Genomic DNA, 26,202 nt, shown 5'->3' with positions numbered 1-26,202 from the left:
ATTAATGACTAAAAGAAAAACAATTGATATTAATAAAAAAACACTAAAGAAAAAAGGACAACAAATAGTCCCATCAAACTGTTGCAGCTACAAATCCTAGGCTGCAAAAAACAGGCTCGTGGAAGATGCTATAACAAACCAGGGAATGTGTTATAAGAATTCACAAGATTTCCAAGTAGTTACAACGGATTTAATGAAAAAAACGAAAGGAAAAAAGATGAATCTGTGTATAAAAACAAAACACTTTATTACAATTAGGCTGAAAAAACCCAATGAAAACACGACTACTTTACAAGTACAAATGTTTTTCATTGATATTTACAGTTTCTTTTTTCCTTGACATCAATAAAAAAAAGACAATTTATGAGAAAACACAAAATACTAAAGTACATGTTTACAGTGTATTTGCTGCAATAAAAAACAAATGACTAAAGGAACGTGCAGTATTCTCCATTCAGTATCTATAGACAACAAAGTAATTAGACATAAAAGGGACTATTTATGAATACACTTATTCTAATGGAAAGCTCATTTCCCAATGCAGAATTACCCATAAGCCTCTCAAGTTATAACATATTCATCATTTGAAGGCATGACTGTTGTGTCTGTCGTTTGATGTTTTGGGCAGTAGTCAAGGGGAAAGTTGTGGTAATGTCAAAAAATTTCCACATTTCATGACAAAGAATAGAAGTAACAATGTTGACTCAGTACAGCAACATTATGGATCCCACAAGAATTATGGTCAGCAGTGCTGTGGTTGATATGCCAGAATAGTTTATGTATGAGCACTGTAATAATTATGTGGAACGCAGTTTTAATCAGTTAGATGTTTGGGGTTAGAGATGTTTGGGGTCACGGTTTAATGTGATTAACAATGTGATGCAAAGTCTGTCTGTGGCATTAGCTGCTGTGGGATCCACAAGAACGCCTCATCACAACTTCAGTACCGTCACATCTGTACTGCAGGGAAACACTTGGTAATTTCAGTTTCATTAGTGTGCTTCTCCTAGTTGCTTCCCCCGCTGGGCTTGGCAGGAGTTTTGGCCCTGATGCCCCCCTGGCGAGCTTGACCCTTAGTGGGCTGTTGGGTCTGAGCGGCCTGCTGCACTGGGGACTCTGCAGAAGAGGGTGCAGCAGGCTGTTGGGCGGGACTGTGGGGAGGAGGCGTCTGGATCTGGGGTGAGGTGGCTGCAGTCACCACCTGCTGCTGGATGATCTTCTGCTGGACTACCTGGGCCGTCGTCGTCCCAGCAGGAATCATCTGCATCTGAGGAGCAGCCGTGGCTGCCTGGGTTAGAGTCACAGTCTGGGTCTGGATCTGAAGAGAAACAACACAAACAAAACATGTATCTGTCCTGTTTTCGAGGTTTGATGTGATCCATTCCAATGCATTGAAAGGTATTATGGTGCTTTTACAAAGAGCTATCTGTCATAGTTTAAGCTTTTAGATCAAACTATAAAAACATAAAAGAATGCAACATTTGACAGAAAGGCAGCAAATAGTACAAATGGTGATTTAAATAAATATTCTGATGCCAATTTCCTGAGGCCTTAGTCGAAGATGTGAAGCTTATGAAGTTTACGATAAGTTTTAACCATGCAGTAAAATTATCAGCCATACAGAGGTTACCTTCGAGATCAATGGTCAGCCTGAAAGAAAAACTTTACCTGCTGAGGAGACGACACGATTTGTGGAATATTGGCCACGGTGGTTTGCTGCTGCACTATTTGTGGGAGCTTAGCCACCTGATAAGAGAAGTCAACAAGAAAATCTCATATCAACAAACAAACAAACCCACTGTTAATCAGCAAATATTTATTTTGCGGTAGTGATAATGTACCTGAATTTGTTGGGCTCCAGTGGGTTTCTGAGCCTGGGAGATGGAAGTAAAGAACTGAGTCTTGATTCCTGGTTGGAGTTGTGTGGTGGTAGCATAGGTCACCTTCTGCTGGGCTGGCTGGGCTGCCTGCACTGTAACCTGCTGGCTGCCGATCTAAGGGAAATAACAGAACTAGTTTTCTTTATCTTCCCAATAGATTATTATTTCTATTGAACTAATATACTTAACAAAAAGTTAACTACAGTGGTAAGCACACCTAGCTAAAGCATTCGGTATGCAGATGTATATACATATGTTTAGATGCTGTATTTGTTGCTTCTGTTGTGGACTAAAACAAAAAAAAGACTCCTTACAAATGATAATTTGTTACCAATGTGAAAGTCCAGAGTCTGTTGGTGTTGTGCGTTTACCTTCTGCTGCACCGTGGCCTGTCCTTGCTGCGTCTGCCCTGCTTTCTGCTGAGCTGCAGCCGCCACCGCCTGCTGCTGCTGCTTCTTCATCTGAAGCAGCTGCTGGACCTGCATCTGTGGGAATGACTGCGTCAGTACAGGCCCACCTGACAGAGAGGAGAGAGAATGACATATTGGATCTTTAGGATTTAGACATTTGTGATAATGATAACGACAGCATGGATGTCACAAAAAGGATGTCCAACACAATGTTCTCAATCACTTTATATATTTGGATTTGGATTCTAATCAGTGGTGTATCATAGATTGAGCAAGAACAGGCATATCACTATAATAACAGCAAAACATAATTAAAGTCATAGAAACAATGTCTTCTGTCAAAAGAGATTCAATAAGACTCAACACACCTGCTTTCTGGGGCTGACCAATAGCCACACTTATGCCTGCTACTGTGACTGGCAGAGTAGTGACCCCAGCTGATGAGACAACAGCAGGCACAGAAACCACAGGCGGCTTCGTGAGGGTCACCTGGGCCGTCTGTCCTGCCTGGGCCTGAATCTGGCCCTGAGTTGGCACTCGAGTCTGTTAAAAAATAAACATGATGCCACAACTTGAACAGAGGAAAGAAAATGAATTAACTTGGAATCACTTTCCCAGACATATTGTTAACAAATATTTTGGATTTGCATCACAGACAGAAATATATTTTTTTCTGTGAACATTCTTTTAGTATTATTCAATAAGGTTTCTTTATTTTTCAGTTATGCCATCTTTTTCAAGTGACTCCTAAAACTATTCACAAATAACCCAATAATGGTAATCCTCCACAATTAAATTAGTGTGATCCATGATAAAATCCAATATAATCCCATCCCGCTCTATAGGTAGATTTTGAGACAAACACTTGTCTTTTGATTCATATGGTGAAGACCTAAAGTGCAAGCGTTCTCAATTACTCCCATAACTTCTTCTGAGTGTTACAAATGATGTATTTATGTAAAATCAAATAATCTTTTTAACAATCTTACCAGTCTGGCCACCTGCAGGTTGGCAACAGTCGTGCCGGTCAGCACGGCTCCAGGTCTGGGTGCTGCCACAGCTGATAGCTGGGGATTGGATTGGGCAGCCTGTGCAGGCGGCACCTGGGTGGCCTGCTGAGCCCCTGCAGCCTGTTGGCTCTGGGCTGCTGCCACTGCTGCAGCTACCTGCTGCTGCTGCTGCTGCTGCTGCTGCTGCAGCTGCAATTTATGCTTATGCATCTTCAACAACTCCTGTAAACACATGGATTACCAGTTACATGTAAGGTAATTGTAATAACCCTTGTAACGTTTAATTGTATTTCTTATTGGGAAAATCTGAAGTACTGCCATCACTGCGCTCATTCTACAAAAGTACAGTCACAGCTGCCAATATGTTTGATTTATCCAACAGAGACAAACAGTGATTCACATTTCTCAAAGTGACCCATACAATTGCATTTTGTAAAGCTTTGTGTTAATATGCTGGTGGTGTACCTGCGGTTTGCCTACAGTTTTGATCTGTGGGGAAGCAGCCTGCTGTTGCTGCTGTTGGTGCTGCTGCAGCTGTTGCTGTCGAAGCATCTGCAGGTGGGCTGGGGTGAGAGTCTTTCCTTGTGGCAACTGCATACCTGTGGCTGGATGGAGGACAGCAGATAAGTCAGATCTGTCAAGCAGTAATGGGTACTCGAGGGTTGTCTTGTTAGAGAAAAGCCGGTGTTCAGTGAAGTACCTGCTGGGACCTGAGTGACCAGTGGGCGAGTCTGCGACTGCACCGGGCTCAGAGTGGTAGAAACTACTGCAGATGCTGTCACTTGAGTAACAGCTCGAACACCCTGACCCGTAGCTAGGGCGACCACCTCGGCAGGGGCAGCTGCAGCCGCAACGGCCCTCTGTTGTGCATGGACCACCTGGGCTCCAGCTGCACCAGCAGGCTTGACCAACAACAACACAAAAAGCAACACAATGAGCAATGGCGTTCACACTTGCAATGATCATTCTCTCTACAGGATGGAGTGGGTGTGCATTCAGCTTCATGACAATCCAACGGCTAATTGCGTCATGAATTCCAGTAAGTCAGTCGGAGGCTGAGTTAAGCCAAAGCAGCAGTGATAATGGAACATGACTCACAGACAGGGTGCCTGATATGACTGGAGATGCCAGGCGTTTGTTGGCCTGGAAGGGACTTGGAGGAACTCCAGCAACTGTGTTCACAATCACATTCCCACCTACAGTCGCTGGAAGAAACAAAAGAGAAATGAATTAACTATTCAAACACCAACAGCTCTGTAATGTGAACCATATGTGTGTCAGCGTACCAGCCTGGAGGGTTGTGCCCACAGTGGCATTTTTTATGGCTCCAGCCTGAAAAACACAAACCGTAGGTGTATTAGCTTTCACTGGCTTAAGTGGCTTGTTTTGGGTCTCTCTATAATATTGGTTTTATGTAGAAGTTTGGATTTTTTTGTTTTGCGTTTTGGATGTTTGTATACTCACCAGAAGAGCCGCATTAGGCACCACAGCAGCCCCGGCCACAGTGGTAGCCTGAGGGACCAGAGCCTGAGCCAGGCCAACAGCAGGCGTCTGCGCCTGGCCGGGGGCAGCCGGGGCCTGAGGCGCTCCAGCCCCCTGGGCCAACTGCTGAGCCTTCTGCTGTTCTGCTAGGGCCTGGAAACACACACAATGCACAAAAACATCAGTAAAGATGAAAACCAGCACTACTTGGATCTGACGGTGATAAAACACAATGCAGGCGATCCTAATTGTCGACAATCACCTTTTTCTCCTTGGCAATCCTTTCAGCACGTTGAGATGCCACCTGAATGGGAGGTAGAGGCTTGTCGTAGCTTATCCCACTGAAGAAAAGAAAACCATTTTGTCATACTTTGTTCTTCCAATTGAGATTCAATGTTTGGACGTCAACAGTAGAAAAATGGTGACATTAAACACACCTTTCTGCTAAAACCGAGGCATGTTTGGGATTCTTCTGGAATGGATTCATGCCAAGCCTGTAAGTAGTATAAATTAAATTAAGACAATTCAAAATGAAATATCCCATCTGAACTTGATTTCACTATTTTCATCAGATAGAAAATATATAATTAATTGCATGTCATGAAAGGCTTTTTTTAGTGTGTAAATCTCATGCGTTAGAGTTCGCTCCTTGATGAAACTTAAGCATTTGATGTCGACAGAAAACCATCAGTACTTACAGTGGTTTGATTGGTGGGCTTCTTTTGCTTGCAATAATCTTCATGAGTTCAAAGCGGCTGTTGTAGAGCTGGATGTGAGTGGCATTGTCATCCTGTGTGTAGATCTGACAGGTCCTTAGTGGACGACTGTTCTTAGACTGGGCATGTACACAGACACATGACACAAAGATAAGAAAAGTTAGGCCATAAATTCAAGACCAAAGAAACATTTGTCAAATACAAGGCCAGGATAGGGTACCTTATATATGCTCTTGGTTTTCTTCTTGGGGTTTGCCTCATATATCAGCTGGAAAAAAAGGTAAACGTGGTTTAAAAAAAACAGAAAATTAGGGTGACACTGCATTTACTGCTCATTCTCCATTACCTTGCCCTCTTCTCTGGGAATGATGACATTTTCGTAGCGATTGCGACACTGTTTGGGCGAGCGGTAGATGCGACTGCAGGAGTTCACCACATCGCTCACAAGATCCCAATTAGGGGTGTGGGCAGGAGAGACGATTGTCAGGTTCAGAGGCAACTCCAGCAGCTGCTTTACAGCCTGTGAGACACACAACAATGATATTCGGACATTGAATGTACTAATACTATAACATGTTGTATTAAGTGAAGTGCAATTGAAGATGGATATTCATTTTCCATCACAGTTGTGAGAAAGCTTATCATGTAAACGAGGAGTGGAGCCAATACCTGAAGCAGAGCCCAGTCCTCACTGATGAGCCACTCTGGGTTGTCCTGGCTAGCCTCCATGGCAGGTTTAACCAGCGAGGGTAGGGGCTTGGCAAAGGGCGCCTGCTGCTTGAGGGAAAAGTTCTTTTTCTGGTCCTTTCCCTCTCGGCGAACTTTCAGCATGCTGGCCTTTTCGAAAAGGGAGCGTGGAGGAATGACTGTCTCCCCATGGCCCTTCTTCTTCTTTCTGGCTGCTGCTGGATAAACACACTCAAGTAAAAAGCTGCAATAAAACTATGTTTCTATTCTTAAAGTATAAAAAAAGAAAATTTTCCTTAAAATACATTCAGTCCAGGATTTACAAAAGAAATACTGTTTTGAGCAAAACCAGAGAGAGTTCAGGACTTGTTGTACAAAAAAGATAATGAAAGCTGTAATGACAAATCTTGTTTTACCCGAGGGATCCATCTTGAGTCTTTTGTGCTCCTTGCGGATGTAGATAGGAGGCAGCTTGGACTCTGGCATGGGTGTTGTGTCATACATCAGCATCATCACAGAGTCAATGTAAATGTCATTGTCATCCTGTGGTGGCGTTGGTGGAGTCCAAAGCTGTGTCAGAATATTACAAATCAGAACATAGCAGCAAGACTTCATGGTGTGCCTCAGTACAAAGAAATGGAATTTGAGTGAAGATCCAAAGTCACATAAGACATTTGTGTAAAAATGTACACGTGGTAAAATATGTTATTTTAGACACCATTTAAAATATTAGGCATATGTGAATTTTTCCTAATTACATCACATTTGGTGTCTTACCGGCATGATTTCCGTATGGCCGTCCTCTGTATCAAATACATACTCCTGTTGAAACGTAGAGAAAAGGTTCATGTCAACAACAGTGCAGCACAATCCACACACCACTTCATGTTTAATGAGCTCGCAATGGCCACCCACCATGTTGTAGGCATCCTCTCTGGTGTAGGTGAAGAGATCTTCATCTCCGTCCATTATCTGTCGCTCCTCCTCCTCCTCCTTCAGCTTCTGCAGCTGCTGCAGCTCCCAGCCTCTCTTCGAGCACTCCAACCGCTCCTGAGGAATATAAACATGTATCAGTCAAATTTATCAAAGGACAAATTGTACACTGAAATACCAACACAGTAGAGCAGAAATCAGAGATGATTAATGGACTGATTTCCACATCCATATAACAATACATCTGTAAATATATACCTCAAATCTATATAGATCTACAGTTAAAGTTACCTTGATAGCAGTTTCCTCGTCACTGATGTGGAGGTACTCCAGGTAATGCAGGGCATACCTTTCAATTGGTGTGAGCTGTTTAAGAGAAGGTAAGTAAATGCAAATTTAACCTCAGCGAGACAAACAGCAAAAAATTATCATATAAGAAATCTGTATCATGATACATCTCCTGTATTTGTAATTTGTTGATTTCCACTAGACTACAAACGGTAAATATAAAAAAAGGAAAGCTACCTGTTCCATGACTGCGTTCAGCTCCTCTTTCTGAGCCGGCTCTTCTTTAGCTTGGTTCTCTGACTCTTGGTTGTCCTCTGGCGAGTCCTTGCCTGCTAATTCGTCATCCTGCTGCTGCTCTTCCTCCTCAGGCAGGGCATCCAGGTTTATGCTGTGGAGAGCCTGGATGTAGGGTCTAGCCACTCTGGGAGAGATGGCTTCAGAGGCTGATGGCTCCTGGTGAAGAACCACAAACTCCTCCACCTTCTCTCCTGAGCCAGCCTCCACCTCAAAGAGATCCTGTATTGTCCGCTGAGAACAGAAAATATCAGGTCAGTATTTATATGTCTCCAGTTGAATTAAAGTATGGGTCATGGGTCTCGGTTCCACAGGTAAAGAACATGACAGCTTTACTGATTCACGGACAAAAGGCTTTCATAGTTGAAGAAATGTAGCGTTAAGAAATATAAAATAAAAGAAGTGTGTTGAGTTTCTGAAACTCCAGGACAAGAAGACCACAGTAAATTCATCTTACTTGTGTGAGAAAAGCCAAGGTGTAGTCGGTACCCTGGGCAGCCACCTCTCTGATCAGGTCCTTGGTGCCGTTCTTCAGCAGCTTCTCCTCAATGGAGTTCCCACTCTCCAACCTGGCAACACAAAGTAAACTGAGTAGCATCCAAGTCCTTCAATATCAATGTGGGTACGTTACATTTGCAGTTTTACTAGTGTGTTGTTTGCATACAAAGAACGAAGACCTAGAACAGATTTCACGAAGTTGATAATAGTACCTGTATATGTGTATATCCTTGGAACGTCCTATTTTGTCACACCACTCCTGGGTGCGGACATCCATGCTGGGATTGAGGTCCGTGTCGTAGAAGATGAAGGTGTCTGCATCAAACAAAGTCCCAACTGCAGAGCAGCAGCGGTTGGTCAGGATGCTGCAGAACACCTTCCTGTTTCTGTTGAACTTCTTCATATTCTCCTGCAGGAATAAAACACCAACCAAGTGAACAGACTGGTAAACAGTGACAAGAACTTTCTTGTATGAGGAGGAAAGACATATAACCTACATATACTCTTTCCCTTCGTGGCACATGCTTGCCCACTAACTGTTATACCTGGCGCCATCGCTCTCTATGACAATACAGTGTTTCCCCTAAGTTTTACCGTTTGGGGGGATCTCACGGAAATCGTCTTTTGGCAAGAAGCCAAAAATCGGCGAGTTGCGAGTTTTTGGGGTCTTTTGGAAGAACATTTCCAGAGCCTCTCGATATGCGAAGTCAGACATGTCTGGGCCATTTATCGAGCTCTGCAGGCTGCAGGCTGCAGGCTGCAAGAGGGTCTCCTTGCAGCCTGTTGTGGATGTTTGTCTTGACCTACCGGACCGAAAAGCAACGCAGATTTCGGTGCGTCCTTCCGGTGCCTGAGCCGATTTAAATACTTTTTTTTTTACACTACTCTGTAAAGTTGCACGGTATATAGATACTAAAAAGGTAGCGCAGTACCCGCACGCTAAAAACGATTATTAAAATAGCAATTTGTATAGCAATATACAAACAGCAATAGTTCAATTTGAAGATAAAAAATTGCCTTGGCAATAAAAAAGTATCGGTTCAGGCACCGGTATCGTTTTAAAAGTATCGGTTTAGCACCGGTATCGGAAAAAACCCAAACGATACCCATCCCTACCTAGGAGTGTTTCAAAAAAGCAGATATAGCTGTCTGCTTCTCATACTACATATTTTTCCACCGCACTCTGTCTCTCTCTGTCCGCTCACCTGTGTGTGCGCATCGCATCGTGGCGGAACTCCGCCATGCGCGATGCAGAGAGCAGAAAACGCGTGACCATGTAGAAAATGGCATGCCGTCGTGTAGATAAGATCAATAACATAAGGCCATTTATTTTGTTTAGTAAAAGAACAAGGTGTAGTAGACCTGTTCTATATGAAAGGGAACCTTAAATGACTTCTGTTGTGATCTGGCGCTATAGAGAAAATTAAATTAAAACAAAATTAACTCGACCTTTAAGGGGGGCGGAGAGTTATAATGGTAGGGGAAACACTGCAATAGTTATTGCTATAATTATACGTTTCCTTGCCAGTGACACAACGGCAAGTTTTTTATGGAGGTTAACACTGATATAATATCCACTAAGAAGCTTGTTATGTGTATTGCTTGCCCGAACCAATGTTAGTGGTGGTGATTTTACCTGTCGTTCGTCAGGGGAGAAGCTTTCATCGACCCGCACATAAGTAAGCTGTCTGTAATCTAGGAAGGCCTCCAGGATGTCTAGCATCTTCACCATCTGAGTAAAGATGAGGACACGGCGGTTGTCTGACCTAAGCTTCTGCAGCAGAATAGCAAGAGCTTCCAGTTTACCTTTGGAAAAGAAAAATATTAATACATGTAATTCTTGATAGTTGAAACACCACAGAGAGAATCATTTTAGTTATATGGTTACTTTAACTATAAAGAGCATTATGTGTGCAAATTAGCATGGGAATTTTTGTTTGTAATAGCATCGGTTTATAAAATATCTATTTTGATATCTATTAATTGATTGAAAATACTAGATTTGAGCATGGAAAAGAAAAGACGCAAATTTACTAAACTTTTTCATTGTCTTTTACATTCTATTCTTCCTTTAAACTGTTGTATAGGGCAGACAGATGACAACAGCACTGTTTCTTTTTAATTATATTCAAATATTGTGTTTAATGTGTACAAAAAATGGTTATGTATGGAGAGCCTATTCTTCTCTGTATACTAGGCAAATATTAAGTTATAAGGAGAGTCATTCATCCTGTGTATGCAGAAGCATTACAGTAGTGTTTTCACAAAAATGTGTTATTAGTTATATTGCGGTTATCCACACATGTTATTATTTTTCCATTCTGAGCTTGCTGCATGCAAGAAATGATCAACAAATGTGCTAGGCTTACCTGAGTCCATCTGCATTAGCTGCAGATCAGAAAAACGAAGTAGTGGCCTGGATGCCAAGTGGTGGATTTCAGCACTGTGGGGAGCAGAAGCGTCTCGTAGACGACGGTGAAGGGATTTCTGCTCAAGCCTGTAGGGAACCGGGGGATTGGCTGCATACAGGCGAGTAGGTGTGGCTTCAGCTGGAGGCACCACGCATACTAACCTATAACATGACAATAGTCCATAGGATAGTCATTATTTGGATTAATAAATAAAACATATGAAATTCCATTTTGATAAAACCCTCTTTCTTTAGTAGTAGAAATTGTGATTATCTTAAATATTGCTAACAATTCTAACAACAGGGCTAGTAAGCTACACATAACCACCACGCAAAAAAGAAACTTCAACACTAGGCTGAAGTACCTCTCAATAAGGCCGTTGGCAGCATCCAGACGGTCCCCCACAGAGAGCAGAGTGGACTGCAGTGTAGAGGTGGTTGCCACACAGTTTCTCTGAGCCCTGAGACAGCTTTCTCTGCCCACCCACCTCCAGCCTCCAGCAGTCATGGCAGAGTGAGCAGGTTCTGTGCTCAAAGTGCAAGCCTGCAGCAGGTCTGACCCATACAACACTCTGCGGCTACAGCGTCGTTCGTTTGCTGCAAACAGGCGGCACAAACGCTCCTTCAGCTGCTGAGTCTTTTCTTCTGAAGACTCCTGTAAATGACAGTGAGAGACGGTACACACAAACACAATTAGTAATTTTTATCTCAAAATGTTGTCTGCAAAATGCTTTGTCTTTAGATTATAAAACAAGTTAAACCAAGGATTATAAACATTTGCTTGAAAGTGATGAACTGACCTGAGAACCAGCATGAGTTGCAGTTGTGAGCTTGGTGGGGGCTGATGTGGCATTTGTAGTTACACCCAATGCTTAAAAAGAAAGACACAGTGTCAATAATAATAATAATAAAAAATTGTATTTGTATAGCGCTTTAAAAAGCTACTCAAGCCAATGACAACAATAATAATACATTATATCAATTTACAAAAGCAGTATTATTGCAAATGCTGGTTTAAAACCTATAGTGCAGGAACAAAGATGTAGTTGTGAAAGGAAGCATTTTATGTCCTAATCTATTAACTTTCAGCATTATAATAATATATTGGTACGAAGTGATGTGACTAAATAAGTGATTGAGACAGACTTGATTAATCGGAGAGAACAATGCAATAACTGTGAATGAGTCACCTTGTTGGGCTGTTGACAGTGTAGGATGAGGTGTGCCAGGTGTAGCTGAGGCATTGGAGGCAGGGACAGCTGGTGGCATTGTTTGCATTACCATGGATCCCTGTGGTCTGATGATCTGCTGTCCTGGAGCTGACACAATCTGCAGGATGTTGCCTAAATCCATGACACACATTAAGCAGCAAATATAAGAGGTGCCTTCTCAAAAGTTAAGATCCATGTGGCCATTAAGATAAATGTGAAAAATAAAACAACAGTCATGCCATCAGCATTGAGGTTTGCATAACAAGGCAGAAACAATAGTACATCAAGGAAATATGCCAACAGCGGCGCATGTATATATGTACATGCTGCGGTCGGTAGGTTCCATGAATTGTGCTACATTTTTGTCTGTATTTGTTGCTATTTTCATTCATCAACATCTGAAAAGGAAGCGTGGGGATTGGATTGTGCAGCGGACTTTGAGACTACCACCGCACACGGCGGACCAACCAGCCAAACCAAAAGTCATCAAACTGTCCCAGGGAGGAGCCGAGATGGTAGAGGGGCTGCTGTCTGGCTGAGTGTGACCGCCAGCTCTGCTTATGATGGAACTTAGATTGATACCTAATGGTATTCTGTTGAATTAATGCAAAGATAGAAGGTGCCATGATGAAACAAAAAAATACAAAACGTTCCCCTGAATTTTTCCTCAATAAAGAACGAAGGACAAGTGATTTATAGGGTGGATATGCATGCCGTAGAAGACAAAAAATGTCTAGAAAAGGAAGACAAAACGTCTATCTTTAACTGTATTCAAGACATGCTTAATTCCACTGTTTTTTTGCATTTAGCCCTTATTGACAGCTGATAAAAGAAAGGCAGGACACATGGGGAATGAGGCTGATGACAATAAACAAAGGTCCCCCCCAAAAGAATTAAACTAGGGAATTTTAAATGATATGGTACCCATCTTAAGTGCTTCCAGTGCCTTGAGGACTTGCAGACAAGTAGTCGTGGATACAAAGGAGAGAATTATTTTGAGATAAAAGTTTGACAATGGGATGTACATTACCGAGTGTACCTTGGAGCTGCAAGGGCTGTCCGGTGGTGAGCTGGCGGAGCTGGCTGGGGGACAAAGTGAACTTGTTACCCTGAAACTGCAGAGTGACAGGAGTCTCTGGTTGGGAGATACGATTCTGACTGCCTGCTATGTTGGCCAGCTGGGCAATCTTCACCACATCTCCACCTTCAATGGAAAGGAAGAACAGACACTTTATCAAAGACAGCATTAAACAGTCTAGGCTGAAATGTCTAACAAAAAAATACTCTGCATCAGTTAGTTTAAGGGTGAAAAGGAGACAAGACATGCTAAACCAGGGTGGATTAATCAGAGGAACGAGCACAGCCGCCCTCCACAACAGAACTATAGCAGCTCACACTTTTACAAACCCTGAAGGGAAAAGAAAATGGCTGTAAGGGCAGTCCTCAGGTGAAACAGAGAACCTGAAGCATACACATACATAAAGCACTGCATTTGATGCACTTTCAAGTAAGTATACTTGAGGACTTTTGTCAAACAATAATATCAACAATAGCGCCCCCTATTTATCAGTCATTATTTTTTTATATATTTTTTCCCTTTAATATGGTATTTTCAAACACTGCTTATAACCCTTTTTAGCCATTTTTGGAGAAGCAAAGCACTCATTTGGATAGGCTGCTTAGATTAGAAATATATGCGAGGTGTAAATGAGAAATTTTGAATTCATAAACATTGTCCCTTTATTTTTTTAGAAAGAACTCAAAGTAGTTTGGAAATGACATGATTGATTGATTTCCTAGTCAATTTCAAATGTAAGGTCACCTGCCTCCATGGTTTTCCTTATGAGAAATATATATATATTTTTAATCAATAACTAAATAAAAAATGTCAGGGATTAAGTTTACATAATGCTATATTTCCTATTTCTACTGTCTGGTACCACTGACTAAGTGTTTACAATTCTAAAACATTCTACAGAGGTTAATTTTGAAAAGTGGCAGAGAATTCTTTTTATTGTCCAGTGGAAAGTCAGACAGGTGAGAGAAAAAAAACTTGATGATTTCAGACCCTGTGCTATGAGGGGTGTTTTGAAACCTCTGACTAGCACTGTACTTCTCAGAACCATGCCAATTTTAAGTAACAACAAAGCAATAAAAAATAATCAATGACATTAGTACATTTGAAAATGTTTACAAAGGATATTAATTGTGGTTTAAAGAAAAAGCAACGCACACACATTAATAATAATTTAGATTAATAACATTTACAGAGCCCAGCAGCTGTAATAGAAAATGTATTTCACAATTTGTGTGCACAAATCAATAATAGTGATGGCAGCACATTGTGCTGTGTAAATACAGTGACAATACACCAGGTAACGGTTTCCAGGCCGTCAAGTTATTAACTGCATGGAGTATTTACAAGGAACACATTATTGATATTAGTGTGCATGAATAATTACGTTTATATAATATATGCTCACAAATTATCAAATAATGTACCAACTGAGCAAAAATAATATGTAAAAGATATGAAAGATAATATTAAAAAAATGTTTTCCCTATTTATATATTGAAATACTGTGTGATATTACTGATAGAATTCTCTGTTCACATTTGAGGTGCAAAGGGTTGGCAATTTGTGGGACTTTTTCCACATGCTTTGCAGTGATGCTCAACATCAGGGTGAAATCATAACATTAGCAAAGAAAAATTAAACAAACAAAGCTTTGGGATTTTTTCCTGCAGCTGGGCTGATGCAAGAGACAAAAGAATATTAGTAAACCGGGAGAAAAGAATATAAAAAAAGGGGAGGGTTCATCATAATTAAGTTACATAGTATAGTGGTCTAACATAAGTGGGTTGTTTATAGTGTACATGCAGGTATCAAGAAAGAAATTGGAGAATGCTGAGGCTGTAGAGATGCTGCTGATATGGCTGTAGATCTAATCTTAGGTCACTATTTATATGTGGCATCTCTGCCATGATCAAAATTACTGCACCACCAGTGCTGCTACCATCGCAAGTTTGAGTCTATGTACAAAGCCATTTATCTGCAGGAGTGAAAACTGAACACATATCAGCAGTGCCTCAAGTAAAGGCCTCAGTGTAGAGCAGCCCATACTGTTGTGCCAGAGGTGATGGGGAAACACTGAGAGGGAGGGGAGGCCACTTACTAGGCAACCGTGCCTGGGCCTGAGATGTAAGAACCAGCCTCTGGGACAGTAAGCTGGGTTGGATGGCATGGCTGGAGGCTAGAGCTGGCCTGGGGACCTGTGCTAATGCAGGCTGGCTGGTGGGAGCTATAGATCCCACAACTGTGCCAGCTAAGGTCTGGCCCAAGGCCACAGAGGGAGCCCCCAACACATGCTGCCCAATGCCACTGCTCCCAGAGACACTGTTGCTGCTGCTGCTGACAGGAGGGGTAGTCTGGGCTCTCTGAGTGGGTGTTCCAACTGCTGTGAAATACAAGGCAATGGGGGTATAGGACTACATGTTAAGGGTAACCCAATATTTAGTCAAATCATCGATACAATCAAACAATTTCATCCATACAAATCCCTCAGCAGTAGTGGGCCAAAACAGCAAGCAGAATTAGAGATGGTATGGTTTATTAACAGACAGATTAATCACTGCTAACAATCTGATTGATGTAAATGTATTACCTGACAATGAACAAAGTTGGTGTGACAGTAATTGTTTATCTCTAGTACATCAGTTCCATCGGTGTGGATGAATTCAGTATAATTCAAGTGCACCTAAAACGTAGTAAAAGCATTTTTCCTGCAGCTATTTATCTGAAAAGTTTACTAACTGTTGCTTCTTCCATTATATCCCGGCTACGCTGCCATTACGTCAAAACAATGAGGACAGCCCACCACTGCTGCATAGAAATCTAAACAAATGAAACCTCTGTGGCTACTGAAGGGTGTCCCTGACCTCTCCATAAAGTTGAAGGAGAAGAGTGCATAAATATGTACACACTGTACATTATTTCAAAATGTGCTCCAAACACCGAGGACAAAAATACAGTATATGACAATATGGACACAGTCTAAATTAATATTTTAAGCATGACAAATTATATCAGACTCATTTATATCTCTAACAGTGTCACAATTATGCAGCATATATGCAAACTGTGTTATAACTCAGTATTTGACACAAGGTTCAAACTGGAACATTTGGTAAAGGCACCAGTAAAACAGCTATTGATAGTTTAAAGTTTGAAGTTTGAGGACACAATCTGGAATCCTTTCCCTACTAAAAATGTTCTGTCCTTTGCTGAGTATTACTCCTGAAATGGTCTTACCGTGAGAGGTGGCTGTAGTAGTTGCAGTGGTGACCGGGGACTTGCCCCTGGCCTGGGCTGACTGGTTGGTGGTGGAAACAGAGGTGCTAGTAATGGGAGAGCTCGTTGGAAGACGTTGGCCTGCTGTACTTGTGATGGCAGCCAGGCGACCTTCTGGCTTTGTTCCATACTGCACTGGCTGAAACAATCTACTAAGAAAAAAAATCTTATTATGATTTGATGCCAGATTATCAGTATTACAATATATGTTTTACATTTCAGAGCAAACTGAAACTGTCCATGGATCTCCACATCAACCATGTCAAGTTACTTAGAGTTTATATTGCTGACCTCAATGGTTTTATTGGACATGGCTTGGGTCGTGGTGGTGGTTCTGGACCAGTGTGGATCTCCTCTATGAGCTGCTGAGTGATCTTTAGTTTGGGTACCGCCTCTTCAGTCTGATACCGAGTCATTCTGTTCTCGTTATTGATCAGATCAAATATGGACATGTTTGCAATCTAGGAGGAGAATGAGATATAAGACAACAGCAGAGGCAGATCAGTGCAGATTTATTATGAATCTTGGTTGCCAACACAACATTTTTGAGTGACAGTTAAACAGGGCTAGCAAACATTTTGGTGCACATTAGCAATGAAAAGAACAAGTGTATACCTTGCTTGAGTCATTCTGAAGAGCTCCCAGCACCAGTGATGGGACGTTGTATTGCAGAGAGGAGCAGAAGTAGGAGCTGCTGGTCTCCCTGGGTGCCACCAGCTCAGGGTGGTTACACACTCGCTGTAACTGCATCAAGACCTGAAGCACACTGACAAAATGACCCGTCTTCAGCGCCTCCTGAGCTCTAGGAGAGCACAGACAGACAAAAGACATGATTATGCACTGTTCAAACCAAGAGAAAGCTGCAACCAATACTACAAGACATGTACATATTGACACATTAAAATGTATCTTCAATCTTTCTCTTAAAAAAAAAATAGAACAGACAATAAAAAGTCCTTCCCAACAGAACAATTGCTTTAAAAAAATGTTATCCTAGAAAAAAAAATGTATTTAACATAATGTGATGAAAGTTCTTTGACCATAAAACATGTTGTAATAAAGCCGTTTACAGTATAATGTTAGAATTCTAATAATGCGTTCAAGCCATGGATGTACAAAGACCGTTGGAGGCGGCCCCCGTCCATTCCTATGAAAGTTGCTCTGCAGCACTGTGAAGTTTGACTTCAGAGTATCAAATTGAGATGCTCTATTCAGTAAAAATGTGTATTATGCAAAGGTTAATCATAACGTTATCATAATATGATAATATATCAAATGAAATCTTGCAATTTGGTTTTAGGCATGAAACTTGAATTAATACAGGTGTTTGAAGGAGATGTTTTCACAGCAATACAAAACCAATTAGAGATAATTGACCCGTTTAACTCCAGTACTAATAATGCCCAATTCATCCATGGTGAGATTGTTCTCAGCGCCAAGAAAGCCCTACTTTAATATCTCAATATAACTATCCATGTGGAGCAAATATCTCACCGTGGTTGAGTCAGGATGTCTTCGTAAAGGCTTTTCTGTCTGGTCGAAAGGCGGCACTTTAGAATATGCTCGTACTTCTTGGGCAGTTGTTTCTCCACATCCCTTTTGGAGCGCCTCAGGATGAAAGGCTGGATCATCTACAGTTAGAAAAAAGATTCAATATGTAATGTGTTAGGATTGGAGGTGAGGCAAAATCAGTCACGTTTCTGAATCTTAATGTGGTACAGTTTGACAGGCAGAGGAATTTGCAGGCACTCTACCCACCCTGTGCAGGCGAATGACCAGTTTGTGGCAGTAGTCCTGATTCTGGTCTGTACCTGCCTTAACAGGAAAGTCAGAGTACGACCTGGTGATTCCTGGCAAAAGGAAGTGGATCATGGTCCACAACTCCTTCAGAGTATTTTGTAGAGGAGTGTTGATGAGGAGAATCCTCTGCTCACTGCAAGATGCACATACATGTTTACTTAATAAAGCATCTGGCAGAATATCAAAGTATTTAACAAAGAAAGACAAAAATACAAGGAAAAGATCACATCAGTCTAATACTTTGTACAAAACTACCTGCACATATGCACAAAAGCTCTTAGTGTTGTGATCATCAAGAAAACCAAAAAAACATGTTTACCATGATCCACAATACAGATTACAAATGGATTACCACAACTGAATAAAAACAATCCTGGTTCTTGAGAAACTGGAATAAATATCATGTGTATCACCCGGCTCACCTTCTGAGAGCAAAGATTGTTTCCCAGTGTTTCTCAGTCATGTTTTTTATGAGCTGCACCTCATCTAGGACAACGTGCCTCCACCGTCTTCTCACAAAATGGCTCTGGTCTTTCATCAGCAGCTTGAATGATGTCACACATACATGGAAGCTGTTGGCTTCCCCCCACCACTGTAGATATCAGAGATGATTTGTTATCACATTTATAGCTGTTTATTGAAAATAAAGGCCTTCTATATTGAGTAATGTTGCCAATGTGTGTTGTTTAAATACAGCAAAACTACCATTCTCTTCGATCTGCGCTCCCTTCTGTTGCCAAGGTACAAGAGGATCTTCAGACCTGGACACCAACGCTTGAACTCCACCTCCCAATTTAGCAACTTGCATGTCCTTACTACAATAAGGTGGGGTCCCCAGATGCCTATGGACAAAAACAGACAACATCTTCATTAAATTCCCTTTTGATAAATAAGGATAATGAAAAAAAAAATTGTGTATAGCATTGCAGAGAGGCATACCCTCTTGGCCAGCTAATTGTGCCATGTAAGCCACTGTCTGTACAGTCTTGCCGAGGCCGGTCTCATCAGCAAGGATGCCATTGAGGTGTTTCTTGTGAAGGTTTACCAGCCAGTCCACACCAATTTGTTGATATTCTCGCAGCGACCCGTGCAGTAGAAAAGGAGCTGGAGTGCGGGTCTAGTAAAATAAAAGATTATACATTATTTAAAATGTTTTATAAAAGACATCATTTTCTTTTATCAGTGTGTGCGCCTTACAGAGGAAGTAGTCCTGAAGCTGCCCTTAGGCAGGATGAGCTCTGTGGCAGCGGCAACTTCAGCTATGTCTTTAGCAGGCTTCTTATCAGAGTCAGAGGAATTGGCTTTATCAGCGCCACGGTACTGGTCCACACTAAGCAGGGAGTCAATCAACACTGCCTCAGCTAGGCTGCCTGTAGGACACTCCACTTCTGAAAAATAAAGAACATCAACTATTTCACACATCACATAATTCACAACTGCTAAACCAATAAAACAGCTGTGAGGATGAACATGACAATTTTATTTTTCAATTACGAAAGGCACCTTCAGTCTCTTCCATGTCATCCTCATCACTAGGCTGAGGCCACTCAAAGCTGTCAACGTAGGCACCAGCATACTGCTTCTTCAAAGCATCAAGAGGCATCTCCGCTAAAAGCCAAATACAAAAGCATTTGAGCAAGCAATACAGACACATTCACAGATATTCTGGTACTTGAATGGTATATTTAACTAAGCAACAAATTAGTGAAACATTGTGCAATAATTGTAATTTAATTTGTTGAGAAACAAAAAAAATGTTTCGTATAATGCAATGTAAAATGTCACACAGACCTTTTGATTCATCCGAAAATCCCATGTCATTTAAAAAGCTCCACGAAAAAAAGGCATTCATTAAAATCTCTGTCTCGATTTTATGAATTGAAATTGGATCATTCAAATGAAGATTGATTTGAAACAAAGTAATTTAGACCCAACCATAATAACTAATGGGTTACAAAAAGTAACACAAACTGTCTAAATGCAGTTAAGATAAGCTAACACCAGGCTAAACTTTGAGCCGTACAGTGTCAGTATGTGCTGTGTACCTCAATGTAATGTCACGTTATAAATGAATACCACCAAAGCCTAATTTGCTGATAACCTGAATATATAGTATGTTGTGCACAAATGGGGGTTGAGAATAGGCCATAACCCTGCCTCTCCACATATGCATAAACAGAGAAGTGAAGTAAATATGTACCATCTTTGACCAGGTCAACCAACTCTGCTTTGTGGTCTGCGTCCCCCTCCATGGCCTCCTGTTCCTCTATGGTGCACTCTTCATCTGTGACAAAAAAAAAAGACATATAATGAACAGCTGCGAAAAATTACAAAGAGTAGAGGCAACAGCACACATTATCATTATCGTACCGTGTTCATCAACCAAGGACGAACTTGATTTTCTTTTTTTAGCTGACACAACCTCCTAGAAAAAAAGAAAAAAACATGTATTCAAAAATAGAAATAGGATGGAAAATGTGCATTAGTTTTGTCAGAGCAGCACCTACCTCTTTTTCAGCTTTCACTCCCTTTGACTGACCAGGTACTGAAACACAAATAATTAAAATGCATTACATACTTACAAGTGAGTTAGACTGGCACAGTTTAGCTTTGAATCAATGGATGAGAAAAAAAAGCTCATGATATGAAGCAAATGTGCTTGTTATATTTTTGGTAACTGCTCAGTGTGACATACCTTTGGCTGAGGCTTTTTGTAAGCTAAGTGCTTTGAGCCTCTTCTCATAAATTTCAAACTGGAGTTTAATTTCCACAACCTGGCAGAAAAATAGTTAACTACAACTGGAAGAAAATACTGTTTTTATTTTTGAATCATGACAGCATTGTATAATTAAGAAAATGAAATAACTAAACATACCTGCTCAATGTTTGACCAGAAGAATTCCACCTCTCGGGCGATAGTGCTGGCAATGTGACGAAGATGAATTTCCCTTTCTTTCTTTGACCTCTCTTCACTTTTCTTTAGCTCTTGATGGTAACGCGCACATGTCCGAACAAGCTGTAATGGAGACACATGAGACAGTTTGGCTTTCAACAGAACATCACTATCTGCAGTGACTCCTTTTGTTGTGCTGATGTGTAATTTCACATTTCTCATTGTGAATTATTCCATCTCCGCCCTACCTTCTTGGCAGCAGCCTCTTTCCATCTCCTCTCCTGAGCAAAGTCAGCTGCCATCCACTGCATCTCTTCCAGAAGGTAGTCCCAGTGGGACTTTGGACGTGAGGCTTCCACAAGCTTTGGGAGCCTGCTGGCTGACCACTGGCCCTCCTTCCTGAGCTCAGAGATGCGCTGATGCACTTGACTCTCCTGGGAAACAGAAACAGCATTTTACATCAAAATAGAAATCCAGAATATGTATCCTTGTTTCAGTTGCTCCCAAATTTAAAACCTGAATGAGCATACTCAAATACAACACAATGCACAAAAGCAAAAACACCAACAACAGATATCAATGGCCATTATCAATAACCGTATGCCAATTATTCTAATTTATCAAATGTCATAACTATGAGAAAGTTAAAAGTACACATCTTTGCTTTTATAAAAAACATGCAGACTTTATTGAAGATTCACACAACACAAGGTGTATTTAAGACCTTTGAAGAAACAGCATCTACTCAAGGCAATATAATTTACAGACATCAACTAATTGTGCTTTAGGAACTCACCATTTTGGCCTGCTCCACTTGTTTATCTTGAGAACCCTCCTGTGAGGACTGGATGGCCACACTTTGACCAAAGCCACCAATTTTGACTGCAGATATACCATTGGTTCCAGTCAGTTTGGACTGGGTGCTTGGGTTGATGTTAGAGCCAAGAGGGCGGAGCGGACTTGCAGTATGGGGGGTTGGAACAGAATTGGGAACAGAGAGTGGCGCAGGAGACATGGATGCCATGGATATCGAGTTGGTCATAATCCTCTGAACTGGCTGGTTTGATTCTGTACCAGGCCGAGCAAGTGCCACCGTCTATAATGAAGAGCGGAAAACAATATTCTTATTAAGTACATTTACAGTATCACCAGTTAGTCATAAAAACAAATGAAAACTGTATTTGCATGGTTTCAGGTAGACTGACCGCTTGTCCTGGCTGTAGTATGGCCTGGGATTGTTGCTGCTGGGGCTGCAACTGGAGATGAAGACCTGGCTGCATCTGCTGCTGAAGTTGGGCCTGGAGTTGTGTGTGGGGGTTTATTGTAGCCATGACAGGCCCACCTGTCTGCAACTTTACTTGTGACTGGAGCTGACCACCAGGCTGAGCTGTGTGCTCCACTAACTGAGCCTGATGAGAGAGTGTCATGGACAGGCCTGACATAGGAAGGGCACTTTGGGGCAACCGACTAGGCAGCTGGGGAGGAGGGGTATGTAGGCTGGCTGCATTCTGCACTGGAGGTCCCTTGGATGGGTCGTATTGTTGCTGGTTCTGCTTCTGTCCTGCAATCTGGATCGCTGGAGGAGTAGGCGGCATCCCGCCTATACACATAGTAACCAAATTATAGGACAAAAAAGGGGGGTGGTATAGAAAGCAACAATAAGACAATAAGTAAAAATCTGGTAGAAAATCATGTCATCTTAGGGAAGTGAAGTGCTTTATAAATGTCTTTTTGTGCTGTTGCTTGAAAAAAATGGCTTGAAATGCCATTAAATAGTAGCTTTCAACTAACATACATTTGAGAGACCCATTTATACAAGTTCAATGTTTTAACGTATAGAGTAGATCATTAAAGAGTACTTTTAAATAATGCAATGCCAGTTTGAGCTTCAGCTATTGGAGCTCCTCAGAACATTGAACTAGATGTACTGTGTGAATAAACAGTAGTGTACTACTTCCTGATGATCAGAGTGGAAACTAATGAAAGTCAAACAGCAAAATGATTACAGAAGAAATGAAATCAATGTGAGAATCTACACGTCTCTCAAATAAAATACTAATTTGATAAATGCAAAACCAAAATATTGCATTTCAAATGTTGAGAGAATATGGTTAAAAACATCAAAACGTATACATGCAATAAGAGAGGTTTTTAGAGAGGAAGAATATAAATGTTACAAAGGAAAATGAAAAGAATAACTTATTATAATAAAGAGACAGGGAGAAGAAAGGGGAAATAAAAATATAGAGCGGACACTCACAGAAACACCATATGTTTGGCATGCATGAAGCAATGTAATTTTAGCAGTAACCAAGGCATCTGGGTGCCTCACATAGCGACAAAGCACAGAGGTGAGCAAAAGGACACACATGGGGTCTTGCAGACAGCAGGCCTGAGCGGAGCTGTGCACACTAAAGCAGCACCTGCCTTACCTCCCTGCACGTCACACCACCTTGCCTAGATGCCATCAACACCTGGCCCTGACACACCCACACAATCGCAAAAACCTGTGCCATGAACGCAAATCCTCGACATGATTCCCCTCCTACTTAGACTGAGGGAAAGAAGCCAAGTCAGAACAAAATGCCATGAAATAACATGGAAGGAAATCAACTAAATATGAACATGAGATAAATAAAGACACTCTTGAAGATGTAACGTATGAATTTAAGATGGATGATTTTGAATCCCTGTTGATGATGCAAGAGCAGACAATCGAAGAGTAAAGGACTAGTGAAAAAATGACGATGGGAAACCAAAAGGAAGCATGACATGTGGTTTCATCAAATGGGAAAACAAGCAAAACCCATTGGAAAGTGAAGTTATTCTCACTGTGATCCACCTCCAAAAAAGATGAAAATCCATCAGCACGGGAAGGTCTGTCCAAACAAAGATGACTAACAGGAACAAACTTCAGAAAAGAGGAGATGAATAACGACGGGTGTTCAATAGCTACAACAAAAAAGGAAAATCATAAGACATGGCATCTTTCCATTGAGTGACTACTCTTCTTCAGACTTCAATAGTCTTCTTCCCCATTTATCCTGATAGAGAATGCTCAGAAATCCAGCAGATGAATGAAGATCTGTTTGTTGATGTGCTTGAAGTTTGTTTGTCGAAGAGGAATGTTGCGATTCACTTTGTTTAAATCTCCTTAGTTTGAGGAAGGGGATAAGTCCAGCAGCATCGAACAGAACAAAGAACGGCCTGGTAGTAGCACTCCTACCTTGCGCAGTGGGCATAAGCTGCTGGAGTGGAACGCCAGGTGATCCTAGAGCTACACCAGGATGCTGGAAAATCAGCCCATGGCGACCAACGTCAATCCGGGACCTCTTAGCCTGATCTGGATTTAAAACACACAATACCCTCATAACGCAAAAAAAGTACTCGGCACAGAGCAAAGACCTTCGGAAGACCGTACAGGTCACCTCTCCTTCCTCGGGTTAAGACTTCAACACAGAGCGCTAGTAGAGGGTGCCAAATATCTAAAAGCAGAAGCAATTAGAGGGAAAAAAGAAAACAAACAGAAAACAAAGCAAACAGGGAGGAACAAAGCAACATACGAGAGACAGGAGTCTACGATCCTTGCCCTACCTGCTTGCACCATAGCCTGTTGCCTCTTAAAGGCATCCATGTCTCCGGGGTTTGCCATGATGCCACCAGGAGTCCCTTGGTGTCCCTGCAAAAACAACCTCTCAAGGAATTAGACAGTTATATAGAGATAATTATAAATAAATTACAATAAAACTATTTATTGTTTCTAAGTGCTCGAACAAGTGTTGCCTCTATCACCTGAAACGGTTGTTGGACAGAGAAAGCTGCAGAAACATTGGCAGGAAGCTGTGTTGCTATGGCAACTGGTGTCACTGCTTGGCCATCCTTTCCAGTACCAACCTTAACCTGAAAAAGGGACAGATTTAAAGAATTAACTATATTCATCAGATGACACGAACATACAGTTTTCTAATTAAGAAATGCCTACTTGATCTCACAATAGGAACAAGCCAATGTAATACCTCATCATTAATGACCTCCGATTGCTCCTCTTCTTCCTCTTCATCTTCAAGGTCCAAGTCATTTTGTCTCAAGTAAGTATACAGAGGAACACAGGGCTTTTTCTTAAAAGCAACATAGTCCATCATGTTCCCTTGGAGGTGCTGCAGAAAGAAAAGCTCAATCAAGTATTCTTTGAACACTTCTTTCAGGCTCTCCATCTTCTTGGTGTGGTGCTCCATGCACAGTTTTCTCAGCTGGGCAATCTCTGGAGTAGAAGGAGCAATTTCCTCTAACCTCTTGGGAACCTGTTTCTTTACAGTGGTCACAGCCATGCTGTTAGATGCAAGAGGATTGTGTGGGATCCCGTGGTGTGGATTGGTGAGGGATGGGGTAGATGTGGTAATGGAGGAGGGCATACTGAATGATGCTGTGGCTGTGGTTCCTGCTCCAGCAACCACACCCTGCTGTGTCTTCTCAAATATCATAGGGCGTGCCAGCTGCCCTTGAATGATACTGCTAATCTGTGGAGGTAGGTTGGAAGTGGTGATGTGACCAGGACTGCCCAGAGAGGGGAGAGCAGTACTGGTAGCCACAGGACTTTGAGGTCCAAGGTGGTGGATGGTGCCTCCAGTTTGTGAGTGAGGCTGAGAGAGTCGGCGTTCCCTCACAGAGCCTGGTACTCCTGGAGAGGCCAGCTGTATCTGGCCAGGTGCGGCTGGGGCAATCTGGGCCAGTCCTGTCCCTTCCTGGTAAACAAAGTGGCCACTTCCCGAAGGACTGCTCAAACTGATTTGACGCACTATCATACCAGCTTCAACAAATCGTGTTGGACTCTGTCCACACACACCCAATGCTGTTGCAGGTGCTCCTGGCCTCGTCACACCTTGCAGAGGGACTGGACTGTGCTGGGTGGGACTTTGGGGCTGCATGGGCTGGGGCACAGGTGAGGTGACCTGGATGTAGGAGGATGGAGCATGCTCAAACCTCCACTGAGGTGTAGAATGCTGGAATCCAGGGGATGCTGGGTTCTGGATGGGAAGTGGGGTTAGGGTGATCTGCTGGTTACCAGTCACCATCTGTCCGACATTTTGTAATGTGATGTTCATGTTCTGGCCAGTGACTGGGCTACGACTCATGATTATCTGATAATTGGGTGACTGGGGAGCTGAAGGGCTAGCAGCAGAGGAAAATGTGGTCACAGGAGATTGAGGATGGTTAACTGTAGCTTGCTGTGTGACTGCCATGGTGGGCTGCTGTTGTTGCTCCTCTGCTTCAGCCCCACTGGCAGACTTGGATCTCTGAAGCTGTCGTTGCATATTCTGTGATCCACTTCCATGTTGCAT

At 42.0% G+C, this 26,202-nt stretch overlaps 1 protein-coding gene across 1 annotated transcript; it reads right to left on the bottom strand.

Annotated features, from left to right (window-relative positions):
• Positions 1-222: 222 nt before the first annotated feature.
• Positions 223-26,202, bottom strand: ep400 (E1A binding protein p400; the record flags this gene model as incomplete). The annotated part of the gene is made up of 53 exons (XM_079221999.1): positions 223-1,318; positions 1,669-1,746; positions 1,842-1,994; positions 2,252-2,397; positions 2,659-2,833; positions 3,280-3,522; positions 3,766-3,905; positions 4,001-4,202; positions 4,399-4,505; positions 4,587-4,632; positions 4,765-4,935; positions 5,045-5,123; positions 5,220-5,276; positions 5,481-5,617; positions 5,719-5,766; positions 5,845-6,018; positions 6,168-6,400; positions 6,602-6,755; positions 6,963-7,007; positions 7,101-7,235; positions 7,410-7,484; positions 7,644-7,934; positions 8,158-8,269; positions 8,411-8,607; positions 9,835-10,004; positions 10,568-10,770; positions 10,974-11,263; positions 11,409-11,479; positions 11,799-11,951; positions 12,850-13,023; positions 14,996-15,277; positions 16,132-16,319; positions 16,462-16,631; positions 16,786-16,972; positions 17,665-17,801; positions 17,929-18,103; positions 18,393-18,562; positions 18,676-18,812; positions 18,910-19,087; positions 19,168-19,358; positions 19,474-19,578; positions 20,171-20,254; positions 20,341-20,395; positions 20,478-20,515; positions 20,666-20,744; positions 20,846-20,986; positions 21,112-21,297; positions 21,660-21,959; positions 22,069-22,463; positions 24,090-24,206; positions 24,458-24,542; positions 24,656-24,763; positions 24,880-26,202. 53 exons carry the CDS (start codon positions 26,200-26,202, stop codon positions 1,007-1,009), a joined length of 9,402 nt encoding a protein of 3,133 aa, XP_079078125.1. The 3' UTR covers positions 223-1,006.

Source organism: Taurulus bubalis (assembly GCF_910589615.1).
Source record: "Taurulus bubalis genome assembly, chromosome: 8".
Lineage (NCBI taxonomy): Eukaryota > Metazoa > Chordata > Actinopteri > Perciformes > Cottidae > Taurulus > Taurulus bubalis.
This window is presented reverse-complemented; position numbering and strand designations above follow the sequence as displayed.